Source organism: Debaryomyces fabryi, assembly GCF_001447935.2.
Source record: "Debaryomyces fabryi strain CBS 789 chromosome Unknown contig00076, whole genome shotgun sequence".
NCBI classification, from domain to species: Eukaryota; Fungi; Ascomycota; class Pichiomycetes; order Serinales; family Debaryomycetaceae; genus Debaryomyces; species Debaryomyces fabryi.
Window position 1 is genome coordinate 322 of NW_015385502.1, and position 24,604 is coordinate 24,925.

General features: G+C 37.2%; 11 protein-coding genes across 11 annotated transcripts; 4 read left to right on the forward strand and 7 right to left on the reverse strand.

Moving 5' to 3' along the window:
• Positions 1-1,108: 1,108 nt before the first annotated feature.
• On the reverse strand, positions 1,109-3,019 carry MNS1 (mannosyl-oligosaccharide 1,2-alpha-mannosidase; the record flags this gene model as incomplete). Its single annotated transcript, XM_015612322.1, has 1 exon — positions 1,109-3,019. The coding sequence occupies one exon, from the start codon at positions 3,017-3,019 to the stop codon at positions 1,109-1,111; it is 1,911 nt and encodes a 636-aa protein (XP_015466825.1).
• Positions 3,020-4,480: 1,461 nt separating this feature from the next.
• WAR1 (War1p) lies at positions 4,481-6,928 on the forward strand (the record flags this gene model as incomplete). The annotated part of the gene is made up of 1 exon (XM_015612323.1): positions 4,481-6,928. One exon carries the CDS (start codon positions 4,481-4,483, stop codon positions 6,926-6,928), a length of 2,448 nt encoding a protein of 815 aa, XP_015466826.1.
• Positions 6,929-7,083: 155 nt separating this feature from the next.
• Positions 7,084-7,665, forward strand: AC631_03495 (uncharacterized protein; the record flags this gene model as incomplete). The annotated part of the gene is made up of 1 exon (XM_015612324.1): positions 7,084-7,665. One exon carries the CDS (start codon positions 7,084-7,086, stop codon positions 7,663-7,665), a length of 582 nt encoding a protein of 193 aa, XP_015466827.1.
• Positions 7,666-7,743: 78 nt separating this feature from the next.
• On the reverse strand, positions 7,744-9,519 carry STR2 (cystathionine gamma-synthase; the record flags this gene model as incomplete). The annotated part of the gene is made up of 1 exon (XM_015612325.1): positions 7,744-9,519. One exon carries the CDS (start codon positions 9,517-9,519, stop codon positions 7,744-7,746), a length of 1,776 nt encoding a protein of 591 aa, XP_015466828.1.
• Positions 9,520-9,789: 270 nt separating this feature from the next.
• Positions 9,790-12,927, reverse strand: HMG1 (hydroxymethylglutaryl-CoA reductase (NADPH); the record flags this gene model as incomplete). The annotated part of the gene is made up of 1 exon (XM_015612326.1): positions 9,790-12,927. One exon carries the CDS (start codon positions 12,925-12,927, stop codon positions 9,790-9,792), a length of 3,138 nt encoding a protein of 1,045 aa, XP_015466829.1.
• Positions 12,928-13,278: 351 nt separating this feature from the next.
• AC631_03498 (peptidylprolyl isomerase) lies at positions 13,279-14,547 on the reverse strand (the record flags this gene model as incomplete). The annotated part of the gene is made up of 1 exon (XM_015612327.1): positions 13,279-14,547. One exon carries the CDS (start codon positions 14,545-14,547, stop codon positions 13,279-13,281), a length of 1,269 nt encoding a protein of 422 aa, XP_015466830.1.
• A 288-nt stretch (positions 14,548-14,835) lies between these two features.
• Positions 14,836-15,748, reverse strand: RPL6 (60S ribosomal protein eL6; the record flags this gene model as incomplete). The annotated part of the gene is made up of 2 exons (XM_015612328.1): positions 14,836-15,354; positions 15,737-15,748. The coding sequence occupies 2 exons, from the start codon at positions 15,746-15,748 to the stop codon at positions 14,836-14,838; spliced, it is 531 nt and encodes a 176-aa protein (XP_015466831.1).
• A 655-nt stretch (positions 15,749-16,403) lies between these two features.
• Positions 16,404-20,899, reverse strand: AC631_03500 (uncharacterized protein; the record flags this gene model as incomplete). Its single annotated transcript, XM_015612329.1, has 2 exons — positions 16,404-20,735; positions 20,891-20,899. The coding sequence occupies 2 exons, from the start codon at positions 20,897-20,899 to the stop codon at positions 16,404-16,406; spliced, it is 4,341 nt and encodes a 1,446-aa protein (XP_015466832.1).
• A 1,267-nt stretch (positions 20,900-22,166) lies between these two features.
• RPS1 (40S ribosomal protein eS1) lies at positions 22,167-22,937 on the reverse strand (the record flags this gene model as incomplete). Its single annotated transcript, XM_015612330.1, has 1 exon — positions 22,167-22,937. The coding sequence occupies one exon, from the start codon at positions 22,935-22,937 to the stop codon at positions 22,167-22,169; it is 771 nt and encodes a 256-aa protein (XP_015466833.1).
• An 870-nt stretch (positions 22,938-23,807) lies between these two features.
• TEM1 (Ras family GTPase) lies at positions 23,808-24,134 on the forward strand (the record flags this gene model as incomplete). The annotated part of the gene is made up of 1 exon (XM_015612331.1): positions 23,808-24,134. One exon carries the CDS (start codon positions 23,808-23,810, stop codon positions 24,132-24,134), a length of 327 nt encoding a protein of 108 aa, XP_015466834.1.
• A 183-nt stretch (positions 24,135-24,317) lies between these two features.
• On the forward strand, positions 24,318-24,587 carry AC631_03503 (uncharacterized protein; the record flags this gene model as incomplete). The annotated part of the gene is made up of 1 exon (XM_015612332.1): positions 24,318-24,587. One exon carries the CDS (start codon positions 24,318-24,320, stop codon positions 24,585-24,587), a length of 270 nt encoding a protein of 89 aa, XP_015466835.1.
• Positions 24,588-24,604: the final 17 nt, after the last annotated feature.

Consider the following 24,604-nt stretch of genomic DNA (forward strand, 5'->3'; position numbering starts at 1 on the left):
GACCTGGTGTTATTGGACTATTGAGAAAAGCCCCAGGAGTAGTCAAACCTGGCACTTGATTATTAAAACCAAACATGTTTCCCCCTTGGTGATTGACACCGCCAGGAGTCAATCCAGATCTTAAGTTAGATTCGTTTGGCGTTAACCCACTCTTCCTTAACATACTAATAAACTGATTAATGTTCGAATTATTTGAGTTACCAGGATGAAATGAGCCTTCGTGATTAGCTACGCCGTTATTTTGTCCAGCAGGATAGCTCGGATTGGTATTGGTGCCATTTACAATAGCATGGTTACCCCCATCGTTATTCACGCCATTTGTAGTAGCATTGGTTCCATTATTAGGGTTATTCGTAGCGTTTAATAAACTGTTCCACAAGTTCGAGCCGGGGGTGCCCAACCCACCATGCATATGCCCTCCGGGAGATAATCCTAACGGAGGAAGCTTTCTGTCGCCCGGAGTAAGAGATGGCGATGTTCCGGTAGGTGGTCTGTTGATATTCTGATCTAATGATGAAATATTGGGAATATGTAAATTGTGCTTGTTTGTTTCACTCTTCTGTTCATTAGCCTGTACCCCATCTTTACCCTTACCTACTGGTTCACCATTATTGTTTCCCTTATGTCCTTCGCCGTCTTTGGTAGCAAATGACCTTTCAAATGGATTTGGTTCCAACTCAAATGACGTTTTCAGCTATATTTGTTAGTCAGATGCCTGTGACGTAATTGATCCTCTATGTATAAACTTTTTCGTAAATTCTCCGGTTTTACCGTTTTTCTTTTCGTTATACAGAATTTGATTTTGAATTGTATACTTACATCGCTTGACATATTCTTATCTCAACAGAACTATTATTCCTTAGAGTTCTTTGTTGTGTTGGGATCAACGAGATATTACTAAAGAAATTTTATTTACGTCATCTAGAAGGTTACACAAAAATGCGGAACATTCAACCGTTAATTTCTCGTGATTCGGATAAATGTAGACTCAGATCTTACAGTTACAATGTAGATAAATGTAGGGAGATATATAGTAAATACTAGAAACGAGTCCAAATCTTATAGATATATGAATAAGGGTTGGAAATTATATTATAGTTTAATTATTCTAATCAAGATTTTGTAGTAATTTGTTTAGTTTTTCCTTCTTCTCTGCCTTTGCATCTTTTAAGATTTCCGGGTTCTTTTGAGCCTCTTCCATGGCTTCCTCAATGGCAGGTTTATCGGCCGGAGCAGCTTCAGGAGGGTTTTTATGGTCATTTTTAGGTGCGTCATCTTTGTTTTTAGCAGGGACTTTGAAGTTGGCTTGTGGAGACGTGAGATAAGGCTTGTTTCTGGACCAGTCAGTCTTGTGTAAAGGGCCCAAATCGAACCTTGGGAATGGATGGGCCTCAGTATTGAAAACATACTCGTCCAATGGGAACTTGTTGGTGTCGTCGAATAATAAGTACAAGTATTTCAAGGTCTCAGCGAACCAAAATGATTCCATATTGTCTCTCTTTGGTGGGGGTATTTGGGTAACATCGTCCAAAGAAGTATAAGACACTTCACCCTTTCCGTTGGTTACCTTTGTATGTTTGAGGAAATTCTGGAAGATCTCATATCCGTATTCACGGTACTTGACGTCACCTGTGAGTCTATATAAGTAGAACAAAGATTCTACTGTTTCGGGACGCTGTAAATTATGTCTATCGAGTGGCTTAATATAGAAATCGCTCTGAGCCTCTGGTTCTTCGTTGAATACAACAATTTCTGGCGATAAGCCCGTTGGTACGTCGTGGTACATCTTGTAACATGAGTAGGTTAATTCTTCACCTAATTTGAAATCTGATTCTCTATCGGCGTCCCAGTTTGGTAATTTCTTAGCCTCCTTGTATGGAAGCCCGTTGGTGGCTCCTACAGCTAACAATCCACCATAGAAACACACCAAATGATCCATTTTTGGTGATAATCCACCTCCAATTCCATGTTCTAATTCCCCGATATATGTCAACCCATTAGGCGATGATTTTCTTACCATATGCTTCTTAACCCCATCAACAGATTCACGGTACATGTCCCAATAGATCGCTTCTTGGTTATTTGTCTGTAAGTACTGCTTCAATAAGTATTCGTAGTATGAATCACCTCTCGAACCCAATCTTATCATATTACCTTGGTATTTTCCAGTATCTGGTTGAACATAAATAGGAACCAATCCATCCTGAGGTTTGTTCTCATCGAGAACTTTCATCACTTTTTCAACCTTTTCCCAGAATAATGTCTCACCCGTTAATTTAGATAAATACTTGAATTCCAATTGCAATGTTGCCACTTCTGCTGTAGATGATGCACCATTATCAACATGATTCTTAATACCTTTTCCTGTCATCAAGTTTACAGACGAATAAGGCACCCCCGTATTACTGTCGAAACCACCAATCAACCCATTGGCCAAGTCCGTAGCCTTGTCCAAATACATATCATCTTCTGAAATGTGATGGGCTGAAAGCAATCCTCCAAGCATTCGAATTGTAGTTTCAAATACATTAACATTATAATCAAAATGGTAGTCAAGATCATCCTTAACAAACTTCCTTGCACGCGCCAATTGTTCAGGACAATCCATAATCATCAATGTATCTAACGAATCAACAATCATCCATCCCAATGGCTTAGGACCCATATTGCTTCCGGTTTCTTTTATTGGGTGATATACATCCTTACCCCATGCATGCTTCTCGTATGAACTCCAACTTTCTAAGAACACATCTTTCACTTCCTGTTGCTTGTCTGCCCAACTTTTATCGCTTCCACCTAATTCAAAGTCAAACCCTCCTGAGGAAGCATAGTAATAGATAGCGTAAAATACTAAAGACGCTATGAATCCTTTGAAAAGCATCACTTTCTTCTGATTCGTCGTATTAGCTGGCTTGTCTTTATAATACAAAGGTAATCCGTTTGATGTATTCTTAGCTTTCCACGAACTTTTTTTGTTATTTCCAAATGTAAGCTTGTTTGTCCCAAATGAATAACTCATTTATAGCTTACTCTTGTATATCAACAATAAGTAACTATCGTTTCACTCAACAATGATTTTGATTAATGTCGGCATCCCGCGTATGAATTATAACATCCTTACACCGATCCACACACCTCAAATCCCTATCTGGTTATTTTTAAAGATGATTTGAGTATCACTCCAGCTTAAGAAGAAATATATCATACTACATGGTACCAGATTCCTAATGTACCCAGTGTCAGATTGCTTTTGTGTAGACAATATAGAAAATTGTTACTGAATCGAAGATGATAATCCAGAAAGCAGTAAATTTAGATGTACTCAATCGTCCATATATAAACATATTTATTTGCAAATGGCTCTCTTCGTCTTGGTCGATTATAAGTCCATAAAAGTTGTTCGGGAAATATTGGACTGTTGGAACAAGTTTACGGTGTTCTATCGTTCGTATGATAATATGCACGAAGATGCAAAGAATGCGACAACAATCTTCTCGATCTGTCTCACTTGGCCTGTCATTGAACAATCCATTGCAACCATTTCAAACTCGTTTTGGAAATTGGGAAGCTGTTCAATAACAGTTGATATATATCATGCATCAGATATGGCTTAATTTGTGCCAATTAAAGAAAAGAGATGCTTTAGCGATGGAGTTTAGGGTAAATTGGCTTAGTTGCAGCCAAATGGCCCTAGCTAGAGGTGACAAGGGCTAATTAGTTATGATATGATCGAAAGCAAAATGCAATGGAAAGCTTTTATCTCCAATATATTGATGCATTGAGGTCTATTAAGACCACCTAGCTTTCTTGATTCCTAGTTTGCACCCAAACACTCTTAATTGAAAAATATAAAGAAAGAATTGAGAGATCATCAATAGTCCTTGATTTCAATCAGAAATAACATTCACAAACTAAATACATAAACAGAAGTGATTTCAATGCGATTGACGCTAAGAAGCATTCCTTAACATCTTGAATACTTCTCATTCTTTTGTGAAAGTAGAGAACTAATATTTCTCCAGAATGATGACAATTATACTTTTGATTTGACCCTTCAAGATAATATTGAAGATCTGGTAAGTCTATGAGCTATCAGTCATTAGTAATAGACAAATCAAAAGTTGTATGAAAACAACTATTCATTTATCCACAAAATCTAAGTATAGACTGGTGAATAATTGTTAGCACCACCTTAAAAAGTATTTCTCCAACAAAAAACCACTCTGAAGTAAATTAGAAGGATAAACAACGATTCATATCTTTGTACATCAACACCTCCATGGCCATCTTGGTTTGTTAACTAGTTTTGAATCAAGCCATAGACAATGAGTTACACGTGATTTTGGTGATGATAAAAAACAAATCCGTTCTGACCGACCCATCAGCCCTACCTACCTATTCAAAAGTACCCATAAAACAGAAGAGTTGAGTGTAGAGGTATCTAATTATATCTATGACTAACTATATATTAACATAATAGATGTCGTATTTTGCAGAACTGAATCAATACGAGGATAATAAGGATTTATCACCAACCTCATCACTAGGTTCTTCACCTAGCAGCGGGACCAAACCAAACGCCAATTCTTTACTAGATGAGAAAAATGGTAAAGGGAATGGAAGCAAGCAAAGAAATGGAAGAAGAGCTGCTAGAGCATGTAAAAGTTGTCATAGTTTGAAGGTAAAATGTACGCCGGCAGATGAAAATAACCCGAATGGACCATGTATGCGATGTCTTAATTCGAAGAGAAAGTGTGAAATTGATCCCAACCAAACAAGAAAGAGAAGAAAGAAGGCTGAAATCCAAGAGAGTAATAATAATTTAGTGAATGTGATGCAAGAGAAAACTATTACGAAGTTACAGGATGAAGTGAATTCGCTAAAGCGACAATTGGGCCAGCGACAAGAGGATGGGGTAGATCCAGTGTCACCTACTCCAAGTGTATTTTTGGAAAAAGAGTTATTGGCGCTTCGTGATTTCAGTACGTCTAAGTTGAGTGTGTTAACTAGTACTTTAAAAGATACTGCTGACCGCAGAGATTCATTGTTGCGAGGGTTTGAATCGATTGATATTATCAAGAATGGGTTGATTACAATAGACGAAGCTAGAGAGCGTTTAGAGTTGTACAAGACGAGGCTAAATTCACCATATACTCTTGTGGATATTCCTTTTCATGCAACTGTAGAAGAATTATCAGCCAATCAGCCATATTTATTTCTTGCTATAATGTCAGTGACAAATACTGTATATACCAAGCCTATAGATAAAAATGTTGCACTATCAATTGATAATGCAGCCATACGAGCCATAGTATTGGAAGTTTTAGTAGCTGGCTCAAAGTCAGTTGAATTAATTAAAACTTTGTTGTTGCTATGCTTATGGTATAATACCCCAGAATTATTCAAAAACCGTCGTAACCACTTGTTAAATACCCTTTCAGTTTCTTTGTTGCACGATTTAGGAATTGTTGGACGCCCACTGACTGATTCTGATGATGATACTACAGCAATAACTGTGAATGACGAGCATTATTCAAAATCCGATTATCAACGTTTAATTATGACCTTATATTTCTCCACTGTTTGTATCTGTTTAACATTACGCAGAACGATATATGTCAAGTGGACACCGCTTGTTGAAGAATGTTGCTCAGTGCTAGAGAAAAGTCAAAGTCCCGGTGACGTCAGAATTGGCTTATTTCTGAGATTAAGTAACCAGTTGGAGAAAATATATATTCTTGTTCATCTGGTGGACTTTTCTGATAGAAAGCCCACATTTTCAAAATACATTATTAGAGATGTACAAAATAAATTGAACAATATTAAAGCCAAAATTCCTAAAGGCGAACATTCTTTCCTAGGTTATTATTATACTGTCGAGGCCTACCTTTATGAACCAATATTTGGTCAAATAATACCAGGTGACGTTCAAGATTTATCGGAGTTTGCCTTGAATACTGATTCAGTGAAAAACATTAACTATTGTACAACATCTTGTTTGAAGGCACTAGAGGAATTCAATAAGATGACGACGGATGATGTTGCGACGCTTCCATTATTTTATGCGTCGAGAATTATATATGTTGTTGGTATATTATTAAAATTAAGATACTTGGTTATATCAGTGCCCTCACTTCTGGATGACTTAGTTCCCCAAAGCCTAATTCTTACAATTCAAAGGTTAACTAATTTATTTGATCAATCCTCCACCTTACATCCTGTCAATCATATACTAAAGAAGACTAGATTAGTACTACAATTGTTCATTCAAGCATATGCAAGCCAAATTCAGGATTTGTATAAAAAAGAATCAGATAAACTGCAAAATGATAGGACTGATATTGAAAGGTTAAGTAAAATATTCAAGAGAAATGGTTCAGGACATCTTCTTAATGCCGAATCTAATGATTCTTATCAATCCCAAGTTCCATTAGATATCTTATCATATGCAGCATCATTTAGAAAAGGATTCCCCAATGATCAGAATATTCCTGATCATCGTCTAAGCCAGTCTGTACCACAAGCTCAAGGTCAATCATTAGCTAATCAGTTCCCGCATACGTACAGTTCTAGTGATTTGAACTCAAGTGATAGGATGAATAATATAAACTCTCAGTACAATCAAAATATAAATGCTAACCCAATTCCCCAGTCTGCTGTGAATAATTTGGGTTCTCTTCTTAATGACAATTCAATACGGACTAACGCGGGATTCAACCAGCCACCTAATGATATAAATATTGATAATTCTAACACCAATGACGCAAATATTAACACATCATCTGGTATGGTAAATCTGGATCAATTGGAGAATTTTTATGATGAATTTTGGTCTGATTTGATTAATACAGATTCAGATAAATTTAATTTTGGGAATTATTCGAACAACACCGCTCCCCTTTACGACGAAGTATTTTTCATGCCTTGAATCATAACTAGCGTCTTTTATTTATATATTTATATAAATTGTAATATATTTTACTTATAATAAGTGATATATTTGTCGTAAGACTAAATCGCGCTGATCTATAAAAGGAACTAAAAAATGGCTTTAGAGTGAACAATTTCACCTATGTTTAAGTGATGAAGAAGTCAACAAGAGGACTGAAATCTCAACAACATGATAATGTCAAATTTGGTATTATTGACATTCTTCAAATCATTGGCGGTTTAATCTTTTTAAATGCATTTTTATCATGGTGGTTTACTTCTACATCAACATGGGGGTATAAAGGGAAATGGATTGATTCAGAGTATTTGAAATTAAGAATCACTAATAACTATGTCAATTTAACTATTGATGAACTTTCCTTGTATAATGGATCAGATCCCAAATTGCCTGTCTATATAGGTATCAATGGTAAGGTCTATGATGTTAGTCGCTCAAGAGGTGTATACGGGCCTGAGGGAACATACGGATTTTTTAGTGGAAAAGATGCAGCCCGTGCATTTGTGACAGGATGTTTTAGTAAGCAAGATGAGTTCACCTATGACCTAAGAGGATTAGATCCAGATGAGGCCATGCATGATATTGAAAGTTGGCAAAGATTTTTTGAAACCAACTCTAAGTATTGGTATGTGGGCATTGTTCAACATGAAGATCTAGTGGGTGAACCACCATCTCCTTGTGATCATATGAAATTTCCGACATACTATAACCATTAGTGATGTACTATAACATTGTATATAAGCATTGAATAGATATTTATTTATAACTATCTATATGAATAATAACTTTTAGAGCTAGTGTTGCGCTTTTGCTTGTTCTAAACTCTTGTTCAAAACATTGAGCAAGTCAGACTCCTGCTCTAGTCCAACACTGATCCTGATCAAATTTCTATCAATATCCCATTTTGCTATCTCGTCTAACTCTTGGTAGTGGGCTAAAATAGCATATGGACAGGCCAAGGTGAAATTAGTACCTAAGGAAGGACCTTTGTGCAAATTAACTGCATTAAAAAAACATATGGCATCTTCCTGTTCTTTAAAAATAAAGGATATCAATCCCCCATATCCACCTTCAGGTGTTTTTATGGCGTCATAGTACTTCTTAGTGTCAGAAATCGATGGGTAATATACCTTTGAAATCAACGAATTCTGTTGCAATAAATCAACAGCTGCCAAAGTTGTTTTGTTGATTTTAGCCGATCTTTCAGCAAAATCACGAGAATTTCTTTCCAAATATAAAGCATCTTCTGCCCAGAATAAGTCTTCATACTCATCATCAAAATACTTCTTCAATTCAGGATACATTTTAGACTCAGGATTCAAGATCAACGATCCTGCCATTACATTAGAATCTCCCGAAAACACTTTAGTTAATGAAGAAGCAACAATATCTGCATATGGTAAAACGTGGATATTAACAAAGTTCCCAACAGTTTCATCTATCACTACGGCAAAATTATATTTGTCTGCCAACTCTCTAATCTTTTTTAAATTAGGAGTCTTCAATAATGGATTAGATGGGCATTCACAGAACAAGGCAGTGATTTTTATTTCTCCATTTTGCAATTGTGTTTCCATATCTTGTAACGACTCATCATCGCCAAAACCAAAGAAATGAACACCAGGACCAAACTTTTTTAAAATGTTTAAAGTGTCAACATACGGAAATCCGAAACAAACTGACTTATTTGGCGTTTCAGCTACTTGTAATAAAGCATGATGAGCATTGAAAATAGCAGCCATTCCTGATGGGTACAAATAGACATCAGTTTCACTAAGATGTTTACCACGTCTAGCTTTTTGCATTTCGTCCTCTTGACTATGAGACTTGTCAATCTTACCACAGATTCTTCTTCTCAATGCTACTTTAGCTTGTTCAGCGAATTTTAAATCTAAAACTCTACCGTATTTTTGTTCAATAAATGTGTTAAATTCTTTCTCTGTTTCTTCGTTTGAAGAAAAGCTAGGTGATTGTAAAGATTTGGAAAGCGAAGGGGATCTTTGCTGAATTCTTTGTGCTTGCAATTCTTGTTTCATATGACTTCCCTTATACGTACTAGGCTTTTTTTCCTTTTGAAATATTTCTCTTAATACATACTCACCCATTCTAGAACTAATACCTTCACCCGAATGTTGCCAATAATTCTTCGCCAATGGGAATTCACTAGCAGGGAAGAAAATAACACCTATATTTGACTCGATAATCAGAGATTTTTCCAGTTCATCTTCTGGCGGAGGCGTACTTAATTGTAAGATTCTTACTGATAAGTTGGTTTTATCACTTTTTGCTTTGACGAATTCCCTACATCTTTTAGCAACATTATACGATGGAAAAACCATACATCTTTCACCCTCTCTACCATATTTCGCTTCTATGTTCTTAGCCAAATCTTGTATAACTGAATGTATGAAAAATCTTGGATATCCAGAGTTCATTTTGTTAACAACCCAATCTTCACCTTCTTCATACCCTATTGTAGCCTCCCATGTTGGTAAAGTTACAGAAACAGCATGAGGTGTATTACTTGGGATAGGAGCTCCAATTTCTTGAGATGGACCGTCGTTACTCATGTTTGATAATGAAGTATATATATAGCATGTGCATGGAGTTGAAGATATTTTGATGAGATTCTTAATTTCGCGGAAATGAAGATCGTTGACTCACCGCTTTGAAAGATTCAAACAACGTAATGATTATAATATGTATTAAATTTTATCTATTAATAATGCAGAGAATTTTACAAAGAATATTGTTGCTAAACAAAGCAGACTTTAATTTTTTGGCATCAAATTAAGAATTATAGTAAATTTTTCTGTTTTAAGCCATTAGTTAGTAAATACTCAAGAACGAATACAATTAACCGATCCTTCTTTGAGACGGTTCAATTCCGCAGCATTTTTGGTATCGGATACTTGAGTATCTTTCCCGTTTGGTGTAGGTCCATTTGCAGGAGCAGGAGCAGCACCTTTACGGTTATGTTGCATATGAGATTGAACTAAATGACCAGCAGCCAAAGCAGAACAAAGCGAAAGTTCGGCAGCTAAAACTGCAGAAGCAACGATACGTGCTAATTGCCTAGCATTATCACCTGGATTAGTAGGATGAGGACCACGTACACCTAATAAATCTAACATCGCACCTTGAGGTTCCAATATGGTACCACCACCGATTGTACCAACCTCAATACAAGGCATAGAAACGGAAATTTGTAAATCACCACCCACATTCTTCATCAATGTAATACAATTCGAAGATTCAACATTTTGAGCAGGATCTTGTCCACAAGCTAAGAAGACGGCAGTAACCAAATTGGCTGCATGAGCATTAAAGCCACCAACCGATCCAGCCATAGCCGAACCAACTAAATTCTTACTAATATTTAATTCAACCAATGCGTCAACGTCAGATTTAAGAACTTTTTGAACAACAGATGCTGGGATTCTAGCTTCTGCAACAACTGACTTACCTCTACCTTCAATCCAATTGATAGCAGCTGGTTTCTTATCGGTACAGTAATTACCTGAAACAGAGATCACTTCCATATCACTCCAATCACATTCTTCTGTCATGTATTTAAGAGAATATTCAACACCTTTAGAGATCATATTCATACCCATGGCATCACCAGTAGTTGTTCTAAAACGAATGAAAAGTAATGTACCTGCTAATGCAGTCTGAATATGCTGCAAACGCGCAAATCTTGAAGTAGAATTGAAAGCCTTCTTGATAGTTTTTTGACCTTCTTCAGAATCTAACCATAATTTACAAGCACCGGCTCTAGACAACGAAGGAAAAGAGACACATGGACCTCTAGTCATACCATCTTGAGTTAACACGGATTCAACCCCGCCACCTGCGTTAATAGCTTTACAACCACGCATAGTAGATGCAACTAAACAACCTTCGGTGGTAGCCATTGGGATATGGTATGGTTTACCATCAATAATTAATGGACCTGCTACACCAACTGGTAATGGCAAATAACCGATAACATTCTCACAACATGCACCAAAAACTCTATCATAATCATAATGAGCATAAGGTAAACGCTTTGTATCTAAAACAGGAGCATTAGCTAATTTGGCAATAGCTTTACGACGAACAATAACAGCTCTAGTATTGTCAGCTAATTGTTTTTCCAAAGCATATAATGGCAATTTACCAGCGACAACCAAGGAAGAAATTTCATTATTATTCAATTCTTTAACCTTACCCTCTTTCATCACCTCAACACATTCATCTAGAGGCAAATTTTTAGAAGGAGCAGAAATCTCCAACCCTTCGTCACTTGAAGAATCTGACTCATCCAAATCAACAACGTTAGATTTTTTGTCAATTCCAGTGGCTGCTCCCTGTAACGCTTTCGATGGTGCAACAACAGAACTTCTTCTTCTATCTCTTCCGGATTTAGGTCTTGAAATTTCTTTCTCGATTAACTTGTTCGTTGCTGAAACTTGATAACGAGATGCGTTCAAGAAGTATGCATTTGTGGAAATTGAAATAGCAAATCCAAATAACAAACATTTTGAAATGAGACTATCTCTAATAGCATGACTGATATGCTCTAAACATAATAAAATGAAATCTTCGGATTGGACCAATAATCCTAACGGCATATAAACAGTAGGGGTCATTAATGTCACTACAGTACCATGTTGACCAATAGTAATATGCTTAGCGGTAGTTTTAGATAAATTTCTAGCATTCGAGAAAATACTAATAGAATCACCGCCTGTTGCATTGTACAACCAAGAACTACCCAACCAGAAAGCATGAAATCCAAAGAATCCTGCAATCATAGCAACTTTGAAAGAAACAATAGAAGTTTCTTGCGAGCTAAATATTGATGCTTCGTTAGGGTGTTCAATACTGGAAGATTGAGCGGCAACATTTTGAGCAATAATGGAGGAGATTCCATCTTCTTCCAAAGCATTTTTCAAGTACTCAGTACGGCGAGCTCTATTTATTTCAACTTTCAAGGCCAAAATAGCAGAAAAGAATGTGTACACTAACAACAAATCAAAGGCTAAGATAATTGAACTTAAAATACAGAAGTTCTTTAATCCTTCCAAATGTGGAGCATATATAGCACATGTAAGCAATGCGCCAATAACAACAATATGGTCTCTCAATAAACTGACGGTATGAGACGAAATAGCATTAGAAACAATACTTCTAACATCCTCGGGAGATGAGGAAGCTTTCAGAACTAAAGTTGCAATTGAAACCTTATGTTTAAAACCAATGATAGCCACTAAGAATGGGATACCCTCAGTAATACTTAACAAAGGAACTCTTGTATCTAAGACTTTAGTAGTTGTTACTAAGGCAAAAAGAAATGCAAAAGTAGAAGAAGTAATGGTTGAAAACGCCAACCAAAAGTTAGAACCAACTTGCTTCATGTCGTAAAACACCTTAATCAAAGTATACCACATAGCTATATAAGCTATTGCGATTAATCCAACGTCGAATTTTTCGGCACCTTGGATGGCCGATTTTATCTTAAGAAGACCACCACGAATATATTCATAATACTTTGTGATTCTGTTAGCATGTCTAGCCTTCCAGGTCATCCCATTGTACGTGATTTTATCCATTGATTTTAATGTGCTTTCTAATTCGTCCGTCTTTGTAACTAAAATACGCTCGTTGTTGTTACTGCCGCTGAAGGTATTTTCAATCAGAGGAATTTGTTGGTTATGCACCCGTTTAAATCTCAATGGTGCAACAGAAAACCTTTCAGCATTTGGATACCCGTTTGGATCGTCGATTTGCATCCAGTTTTTGTAGTCTGAAGTCCCTGGTGGATGATAGTAACTTATCGAATAGTCAAACTCGAAATTTTCTGGAACATACTCATTGACCACTGAAAGATAAGCTATTGACGCTAATAATGCTGTCACGATAATGATGTGAATCGGACGATGAGCCGATATACTCGCTAAAGTGCTCGTTGTATTACTTATTAACTTTGGCATTGCTTATTGAAAATTGCTAAATAATTGTTAGTTTTACGTTCTTTTGAAACTATTTAAAATTCTTCTCAGTCTGAAAATGGTGCAACATAAACTTATTCCATTTTTCTTCAAACCCCTTCGTATTTAAACATACCTTCCTCAATGCCTTTCAGTTTATTAGTAAAAGCTACGTTTATATCCAAAATTTAGTCAGCGAGAGCGTCTAAAATTTTATACGACAGTTTTTTTTTGTTACAAAAGAACGCGTTCCGCCAGGAACGACGAGGTTAAGTCGATGAGCTTTTAAGTTTATTAAACAAAATTATATATATAAATGACAGTAAAGAAGCTAAATTAATGTAACTTGTAGATCTATTTGATAGAAACTAACTTGATGTCGAAAGTCAATTCAGAGTTAGCTGGAATACCTGGCAAAGCTTGGCTACCGTAACCCATCTTTGCTGGAATAACAACTCTTCTTTCACCACCAACAGCCATACCAGCAACACCTAAATCAAATCCCTTGATACATTCACCCTTGCCTAATCCAAAGATGAATGGTTTACCGGAGGTGTTCTTGTCGAAAACCTTACCATTTTTCAATTTACCAATGTATCTGATACCAACCTTGTTACCGGATTTGGCAGTTTGGCCCTTACCAGCCTTTCTGTCTTCAGTGATAACACCGCCTAATAAGGTCTTGGTTGGGAATTTCTTGGAAGCTTCTTCTTTCTTTGGCTCTTGCTTCTTTGGTTCTTCTTTCTTAGATTTTTCTTTCTTACCCTTCTTGTCAGCCTTTTCTTCAACTAAGGTAGAACCAGTTGGACCTTGTTCTAATTCCTTGGTGAATTGAACAGACTTTTTGTCTTCCTTCTTAGCCTTCTTTGACTTCTTTGAGGTTGGAGCTTCAGGTTCTTCAGCGTTTCTCTTCTTGGAACCTTGAGCCTCTTCTTCGACTAATTCTTCAATCTTATTTTCGATGTCAGAAGCATCTTCTAAGTCGTCTAAGTCGTATTCTTCACCATCAATGATTTCATCTTCATCTGGAGTCAAGTTGTATTCATCGTCGCTGTCTTCATCGTATTCATCTTCAGAATCTTCGTCAGCTGGGTGTTCAACGTAGTTACCAGTCAAGTGGACAGGGTAAGAACCGGTGACAACAAAGTAGACTTCTTCATCTGGGGTGATAGTAAGGTCAATGGTTTGTTGGAATTGAACCTTTGGAGATAAAGTACAAACAACAAATTCAGAAACATCTTCATCATCTTCCTCGTCAGATGATCCGTCAATGTCAAGGTCTTCTTCGTCTTCATCTTCTTCTTCTTCTTCTTCGACCTTCTTCTTGTTTTGCTTCTTCTTGTTCTTTGGCTTGACTTCTTCCTCTTCTTCAGAATCTAATTCGTCAGCTTCTTCAGCTTCAATATCAAGCAATTCATCTTCAAGATCTTCGTCATCAACAAACAAGTTGGATCTTTTTAATAATCTCAAGGTAGATGGTTCTTCCTTATCATCAACAGCTTCTGGGTCAACAGCAGCTAAAGTTAATCTGATGGTAACTGGATATTCGTCATCAATAGCTTGAACCGGGTTGAATGGTTGAAGAGCTAAGTTATAAGTGGAGATTGGGATTAAACTAGACATTATTATTCTATTAACAAGTTATACCTAGTGTATGCTTTCGTATTATTTTAAACCAGGTTAGCCTTATATATATTTATAGCGAGATGAGGTATAGAAATTTTTTTTTCAACCAGTACTGCACGTGCATGGACCTTAGTACTAAAGACATACCCAAGATATGCCTTAGATAGATGGCTACAATATGGTAATTAACGTTCAAAAACTGTATTAAATATACAAATAGAAAAATTTACACCACTATAACTTCATAACTATAACAATTGATATTAAAAGTAATTAAAATTCAATTTAGAACTTTAATAAATGTGGTTTGTCACCGCTCTTTAAGGAGAAAGAAGCAGATAAGTATTGCTTTAATAATGGAGTTTTCTTGATTTCAGATAATAAAGAGGCATCGACGGACTTTTGGTCAGCAACTCTTTCAGCCTTGATTTCTTTCTTTGGTTGAGCTTCGTTGAAGAAATCAGCTTCAGACTTCTTAGATCTTGGAACCTTTTCTCTAGCGAAGTATTCAACGTTGAACTTGGAAACATCAACACCTTCAACGTTAACCTTGGTGGAGGTGGCAATGACGTAACGAGAGTTAACTCTTCTTAATGGAACACCGTTGACCTTGAATGGACCGGAAACTAATAAGGTGTTGTCTTCTAAGTTCTTTAAGTAGACAACTCTCTTACCTCTGAATCTACCGGCCAACAAAATCAAGACGGTACCTGGAACTAACGAGGCACGTAACTTTTGTGGACGAGAAGTCTTTCTGGTTTGTCTTGCGACTGGAGCGTCTTCAGATTGGTACCACTTTGGAGCCTATAATGAGTTAGTAAAATATCCTTATATTGCACAATCGAGTGTATGATCATCATGAGGTATTCATGGGTATCTGGCAGTGTTGGTGGTATTCAGCCACCACTTATGTCCAAATTCTACATTATGACCCATTTTCAACTTTTGGTCTTAGTTCCTTTATCCTTCATTCGATGGGTGTCCGACTTCGCTTATGTGGTCTCGTTCCTCCCACATGTCGCTGTCTGATATCTCTTTATCATAGAGTCTTCGTATGGCTATATTTTCATGATTGAAAAATTTTTCGGCCATCGCTATTCGAACATCCCACTTGCCAATACCCATGTACTTTCATGTTCCATTCACACACTGCATCGTGTATCGTTTTAAATCAGTTATAACATACAATTTGGCTCATTTTGATCTAGTTTTGGTGATAATTATAAATCAATAGTACTTTAAAATTTTAGGTGTTTTTTTCGAATAGCTATTTTTCACACTGGTAGCACTATGAGCCAACCTCGAGCAAGGTGACACAAAACAACTTTTTTCACTCACAAGCTTTCGCATACCTATATTACATAATCTTCTTGCATATGCTTATAAATCAAATCACCCAAATAGCCCGCCCACTGGGTGAGTACGTGTTTGAACCGATGTTCAGGCGGTTGGGGTGAGATGTATCATGTGACTTTTAAAAAAGCAGTCACATTGCACCTGATCTTGGTGGATGGACTTGGGGCGTCTGTGGGGGCGGGGAATATGGCTGCAAAGCGACATACGTCCCGCCCACATAAGGTATAAAGTTACCAGGAAACATAGCTTGGTCGTAATGCAAGCCCTTGATATAAGGTTTATATTATTACGGTTCGAGGTAATACGGGAAAGTGCTAGGGCGTCGGTTAAAAGATAGCCGGATCCGGCTCTACAAGAATATTCATTGATTGCCAGTCTAAAGTTAAAACAAAAGCGTCATATTAACTAGAGCGTAAATAATACAATAAGGGCATTGAATGATACAATAACAACATATAAAACAGAAAGAAAAATAAATAGCAAACATATCTGCATGTCTAAATACCAGTGTCAAGATAGGTGATATTTACTACCAAGGTACCTTGGCCAGTTTGGAAAACGAAATCGTCGGTCCTGTTCAAGGCTTCTGCCAATGGAAGTCTTGCTGAAGCCAACTCAACCTTCTTTCCGAATTTGTGTGGTTCCCTCACAAGGAAAATCAACTCATTGGAGGAAGCCGATCTGAAAGGAATAGATTCGTTCCATCTGTATTCGTCCTCGTGCAACTTGGCACCACGGGTTCTGAATAAAGTTCTGTCTTTGGTAGCAGTCTTTAAGATAGTCTTAACTTCAAGAACGGGACTTGAGAAGCCGGTTGCACCCACAATAGCAATTCTACCAGGTAAGGTGTCTGGTGCATTCATGCTGTTAACAACACTGCTTGCATCCGACTCATTGGTGAAGATTGCGGAAGAACCAAAGTTAGGTTTTTGTAATGGTGGGAGTGATTGGGCATGGATATTAGGAGCAGCATGGACTTCGCCTTTAGGTTCGTCAACCTTGATGTTTTCTGCCATCTTATCGGCCTTTTCATCTTTCTTTGGATCACCTGTCTCTCCTGGGCGAGCTGCTCCTTCTTCTTCTTCTTCTTCTTCTTCCCTTTCGCCTTGTTCTTCTCCTTCACGTTCGGCACCTTCTTCGCTCTCTTGTGATTGACTTTGGCCCTCTCCACTTCTACCAGTTATACCTGTGTGGCCTGTTCTTCCACTTATATGGGAAGCAGTTTCATCAAATTCATTACCAGTTTGCGCTCCACCTTCTTCATCCAATGAGTGCTTCTTTTTCAGTCTACCAAATCCCTTGATAAAGGCTCCACCTTTACCTACACCCTTACCAAGACCCTTACCAACCCCTCCAACACCACTAGCTGCGGCACCAACACCATCAGCAGCTAAACCAACACCACCGCCAACTGCTTTCAAAGGTACGTTCGCAACGGAGCTCAAATCAAGTGGTAATCCACTTTCGGAATCAAGTGTTGGTCTGAGATACTCTGGTCTAAATGTTCCCCTCAAGTTCAAAATACCTTGAGTATCAAAATTGACAGTAAATTGGGTAGATTTCAAAGGTTCTATCGTAGACATATCTAAGTTAACTCTACCTAATAAATCAGGCTTATGTGTTAAATCCCAATCATAAGCTTCCAATAGAACAATTTGTCTAGATCTCGACATTAATGGAATATCAACCGTTTCATTCCAAACTGGATCTAAAGTCTTTCTCTTCTTATCAGTCTTGTAGATTTCAACACCATCAAGTTTAACAGATAAGAATGGATCTGATTTACCGTTTGAATCAACTGATTTCAAGCCTTCGGCACTTAAAATATCCAATTTGAATTTACCAACATCTAAGATAGTATCAAATGGTGCTAACTTAACAGCTGATGGAATATATTCTAATTGAACTCTAATAGTATTCTTTTCGTTAATCTTCAACTCAATTGGATTGTCATACGCCTTCTTTAAAATCTCAAGGGTGTCAAAGGTTTTTTCATGAACAATATCCTTTTCCTTGTCGACTTCAAACTTTTTAGCAAGCCTAAAGATAAGCTTAGAATTTGGCAAATCTCTAATAAATGCTTCACATTTAGTTTTAACGTCCAACTTTCTACCTTCAGTCTTTGTTGTAACAGCTGATGGATAAGCATGATCATCAAATAGAACATGAACATAATAATCTGGTTTATTGAATTTGCCCCCTTCGATATAAACGTTGATATTACCTGTTCTATATTTAATTGCTCTTTCCAATGGCATGTGGATTCTTTCAACTTCTGGCAATTCGTCATCGTCAACGTCCACCCATTGATACTCATCTGGATGTTCTTTGAATTTCTTTTCGTCTTTTCTTCTTTGTTCGGCTTCATCAGCTTCCTTCTTCTTCAAATGTTCTAAGTATTTATCCTTATTATTTATTTGAGAAAGTGTGTAAACAGGAATAGTTGGAACAAAGGATACTGAGTACGAAAAGGTACCATGATGTTGACCATTGAGTAAGATGGGTTGCTCAATAATTTCATTCGAACCATCATATCCCAAGTAATACCCTTCATCATTTTTCTTCAAAAATTCGTTTACATGAACTGCACAAGTGCCTAGACTTCTATCTTTCTGGTCTGCTTCTTCATCCATAACTTCTAGTAAGATATGTTGATGATCATTGGCGATAGGAACAAAACAAACATGGTTAAATGCTGGGTCTAACGTATCGTCAATCGTAAGAGTTTTACCTCTGATGTTACCGTTCATCATAATTCTAACATAAGGATCAACTTTTCCAACAGCTTCTAAATTCTTAAGACCAGTGGCTGAACGCAAGTGAATTCTGAGACCACCAATAGAAGCATTGAAATGAGTATCTACATTTTCGTCAGTCATACCTAATGCCTTCCAGGTGGCAGTAATTCTAACCTTACTTGGAGGTGCACCAGGTCTAACAGGGGCACATTGGATCCATTCTTGACCTCTTGAACTCTCAAATATCAAGTCCTGCAAGTTAGCTTCCAATTGACCGACAACTGCATCTTCCACAGAATCTTTAATAAGGACTGTAACAGTGGTTTCAGATTGTTGCGTAATCAAAGACTCGATAGTCTGATCCCATGATGGTTCATTACTCTGTCTAAGCCTACGACAACTCTTGACCAATTCGTGGTTGATATACATTTCAGCATATGGGTTTAATATACCAACAACTGATTGAGTGATATCCAAGTCCTTAGCCTCATGTAAGGTTAATTTGATGATTCCAACTTCTGATTCACTAATCTCTTTCTTGGTACCGTCTTCCAACACCATTGGTTCTAAGATTGGGAAGTACTTAAGATCATATTCAATTTTACCAACAACTTTACCACCCTCCATGATATTCTTCGTAACATCATTAAAGGTATCTTTTTGCAATAAATCAGCCAATGGAATTTGAACATTACCAATTAACTTATCATCTTGTTCATCCTCGATCAAATTGAAAACGTTAAAGTTCAAGAAATTATTTTCTAACTGGTTCAATAATAAATACTTAGTTTCCAAAAATACTGGAGATGAAATCAGTTTCTTAACACTTGTCCTCTCGTCGATATCAGCGTTACATGCTACTGTCATTTGTACATAAGGATGAAGATCCTTCGCTTTTTCAAGAGGCTTCAAGTTAGTGCAACGCTTAACAGTAATTGAAAGACAACCAATTGCTCCTAAAGACAGTTGAGCCAACAATTCTTCAACATCAATATCCAAAGAATTAGGAGCATATAACATAGGTCTCAAATTGGCATGGATCAAACCGTTAACAAAAGAAGCCAACCCAGGAATAAGAGACATAATATCAAGTCCAAAGGTATCACCACCAACAGGCTTCAATACATAATCAATGGCAGGTGCTTCTAAGAACTGAACAGAAACCATTTTAACATGAGGAAAGTTATGGTTCAATTTCAATTTAATATTCATACGTCCCTTGAACGACATGTCTTCTACTAAAATTGGTAAAGATTTACTGATGAATGCTTTACCCACTCTGACACCTAAAGCAACCTTTGGGTTAATTTTTCTTTTAATTTCATTCTTAGTCATATCATCCGTATCATTTGGCGCAAATGAAAATGCCCAGTCCATTTCAATATGATCATGACCCTTTCTAGTATACGATTTGATACTATCTACTCTTGGTGCTTTGGAACCAAGAGTGAACTCATCTAACGATAAGGCTTCAATACCAAATCCAGGTGCTTGATCTTTCAAAACTTCGTTAGCTTGGTACATAACTTGTTCTGATAATGCTGGCATATAAATAACCCAAAACTTATCCAAAAACGAATTTAACCATTCCATAGTTTCCAATTCATTTTCTAACCTATTGCTAGCAGTAATTCTAGTCATGTCATCTCTTATGTCTCTATTGAATCTTCTAAATTCAGCCCTGTAGACAGAATTTGTAAACAACAAAATGAACCCTAATGATAAAATACCTCCTCCAAGCCTGGCTATCAACCAGCAGAAGAAACATGTACCAATCATTAAAGAACAATTCCAGTACCAATCTCCATAAAAGTGATCTACAACATAATTCTCAATCGACTTCATAATTTGCAAGGCTTTCGCCTTGTCATCGACCGATCTGCTTTCCCAAGGACCAACGTTCTCCCACGAAAACGTCGTTTCTTCACGAATACTGACTTTTTCTGGCGGAGGAGGTTTCTTGATCCCAGCATTGTCTGACCCCTCCAACGGGGCACTTCTTACATTCAAATTCTCATTCACTCTTCTATTGCGTTCGTCGATATCTTCCTTGTTAGGACGACGAGGATCGACATCTTGCGGTGATTTTTGCTATACGAGTTAGTACTTTTGGTCTTGTTATAATTCAATCACAATTGGTCGAAAAATCAATAAATCTTCCTTCTGCTCCTCGTTGAGTAAACGTATCCAGCTACCAAATTTATATTATTTCAAGCCCATCAATTGCCCCACCAAATCCTACTTACTATCCCCATAGTGTTGATATATTATATTTCCACTAAAGATAATAACAAATTAATCAATTGAATAAAAATTATAAAATAGTTCTTTAATTTCACTTGTTTTTTCTGGCGTCAACCGTATAATAGTAGGAGCAAATTCGAAATTCAGGAACAAACAATGCAATTCTTCGTTGCGTTTGATTGCGATTTTTTTTAATAGCCTCTCTCACGTGTACAAACAAGTGATTGTCTTCTGAATATTGTAATTTGACTATTATACTTATTAAAGTACAATATGTTGGTTGCATGTCTTGTGGTTCAAGGTGGTGGTGGTGCAACAGTGTTTTGAGCTTGAAAAGGGTGTATTTTTGAAGTGTAATCAATAAGCAGAATATTTTGCAATAATTTCTCAATTTTGACATATATAGCAAAGAAACGTAATGATATATAAATACAGCTTTTAGAGTTGAAGTTGAAGAAGAATGTATGAGTAGGAATTGAGAGCACATTGATGAATCAAGAGAGAAGAATTGATTATATATCGTGTTTATCCACTATATCCTCGAAGTGTCTCCTTTAGAAGGTTCACCATTTCTCTTCAAATGCCTTTTATGTTTCCCTTTACACCAATAGTTTCGTGTACGTATATTCATCCACTGGTATTTCCCCTGTATTTTTGATATGCTTCTTCAAAAGGATGTGGAGCGTTGGCTCTAATACCAACCAACCTCCAAGACTGACACCGAAAATAATTTCGCAGTAATCAACTTAGTGTTTCTCCCCAATTTTTGTCTTTATTTCCTGCTCTTTACGGACATATAAACAATCCGAATTGGTGCTATATGTTAAACCATTTAAAAGTATGATAATAGTTTGTTAAACATCAACGTCTGTTTTTGATTGAAAATCAGCTATTGGGACAATTTATGGCACAGGTGCATTAAATGCGTGGGTAATTTTCGAAGAGCACTTGAAGGGACACCCATAAGGGTTTATTTGAAGAGTATGACGGGGAAAAGAAGGGATTCAAACGAGTCCGATAGATACTACATCGAACTTGATTGTTAAGTTGAAAGATAAAGCTGCAAAATGCTCTATACAATGAATCGCATTGCAGGGCCATGAGCTCATAGGTGCACGGCCCACCAAAAGCTACTAGTTGTGACGAGGCACTACACAGGGCAGAACTATACTTCAAGGACACATTTACTACAATCGACATAACGAAATGTAATGTTATTAAATGAAATACTTAAAACCTTTATTTAATAGAAAAGTAGACTACGATTCACAATTCAATTTAAACAGTTTCTAAGACAACATCCTTGAAACCAGCGGAGACTTTTTTGCCCTTTTCTTCAGTAGAACCTTCACCGTGTAAGGCTAATAAGGAACCTAAATCGAATTTTGGTTGTTTCAATAATTTAACCTTTCTAATGTGAATGTTTTGTAATGGTAAGATGGTTTGGGTAGATTTTTCAATTTCACGGCCAATGACTTCTGGAATCAACTTGGAGGTTAATTGAGCTAAGGTACAGTTGGAAACTTCTCTTTGCATGATTTCAATCATCTTCTTTCTAACTTCTCTCAACTTAGAGGTTTGGGCGTAAGTGGTCTTCTTGATTTGGTTGGCTTGTCTCTTGGTGAAGGCAATAGCGAAAACTCTCAAGACGTAATCATCGGAAGTCTTAACGGTAACGTTAGCTTCGACCAATGATTGCCATTTTCTAACCAACGATCTCAATTTGTCGGTGGTGAAGTCAATACCGTGGAAGTTGGTCAACAAGTTCTTACCTTGGACTTCGTCAACTCTCAACTTGACTTTTCTGGAAGAGTGGTCTTCAGAACCTTGTAAATCAGCTAAGCACACTTCGACAACACGGCCCTTTAATCCATCAGCAGCATTCTTTAAACCAGTGGATCTGTTAATTAAAGTCTTACCGACGGCTCTGTTTTCAAAGGTGGATGGGGCCTTGATGTCAAACCATTCCTTCTTGGTGAAAGGGTCGACGACCTTCTTCTTCAATCCCTTCTTACCCTTGGACAATCTCTTATTCTTACCAACAGCCATACTTGTAGTTTAGGTATAATACTAATTATAAGAATTAATTAATATCTTTGGAAGTTTTTTTTTCACGATATTTTTATCCAACTCTCACGGGTACTAACTAAGGAATTTTTTTTTCACCGACGAAACCTGAGCGGATTTGCAAGTTACAGTATTCGTATGGGTGTATGGATTCATCGTCCGAGTTGGGCGCGCATCTACCCGGTATCGTTTACAGGTTAGCTTGGGACCAATAAACTACTGTGACTGCTTTTTATACACCACGTGTATAATAGGGTACAAGACCGCGTCGGTGACAATTCCCCTTTTCGCCAACTGGGGGGACCCTCTCCCACTCTGCCATTAATTAACGGGTCAAGACTAATTGTCCCGATTAGGAAGTAGGTGTTCACGTGAGTTTTAGGAAAATTGGAATCAAATGCAAACAAAGCGAATCAAAGATGCTTTTTGAGAGACGTTCCAGATAGAATACGTAATTGTGTAGCAAATAAGGACGTAATAGGAGTACAGAGAATGGAAGAACAACAAGAAGACCATAATAACCAGTATGTGATGAAATTTGGGAAAGTTTGGAGGCCTATGTGGATGCAGGACGCAAGCAGAACGTAAGGAACAAATACTAACACGAGTAGGGTGGCACTTAAAATAGGACTCATAGGAGACTCGCAGATCGGTAAGACGTCGTTGATGGTGAAATACGTCGAGGGATCGTTTGACGAAGATTATATCCAGACGCTTGGGGTGAATTTTATGGACAAAAAGATACAAATCCGCAATACGGTGATAACGTTTTCGATATGGGATTTGGGGGGACAGAAGGAGTTCATCAATATGCTTCCGTTGGTGTCGAATGACGCGGTGGCGATACTATTTATGTTTGATCTCACACGCAAGTCGACATTGAACTCGATAAAGGAATGGTACAGACAGGTGAGAGGGTTCAATAAGACAGCGATTCCGTTTTTGGTGGGGACCAAGTACGACCAATTCATAGATTTGCCATATCAGGATCAAATGGAGATCACGCAGCAGGCCAAGAAGTTCGGCCACGCCATGAAGGCTCCTGTCATATTTTGTTCTACAAGCCACTCGATAAACGTTCAGAAAATATTCAAAATCATCTTATCTAAAGCGTTTGATTTGAGATTGAATTTGGACGAAATCGTTAACGTTGGCGAACCCATCCTCCTATATAAATAGACATCTTATTCTCTGAACCTATTGCATCTGCTATTAATGTATGATTTTAATGATAGAAATCTCTCTGCTGTAGATAAACGGACGAGAACTATATACAGGACGCGATATACCTCTTTGAAGAATGATTTAGTTACTACATGATCTACGGTACGAATTCAATCGTGTAGAATATAATATACTGCAATGGCAAAGAGCCAAAGAGATCTAAAAGGATGGCAATACTTCTTGGATGATGCGGAGTTAAATAAAAGCGAAAATGTGAACGGAGAGCCAACAACGCCGTCTCGAAGAAGTCGAAGAGGTAAATCTACGAGTAGTCAAAAGATATCGTTGAAAAGAGACGAAGACGAATTGGAAATTCGGGAAGGGGATTTTTGCTTGTTCAACAAGATAATAATTCCCCGGAGGTTGCAATTGTTAAAGAGATTAAATTTGGTAATGATAATTTTCTAGACATTATTGTTTCGTGG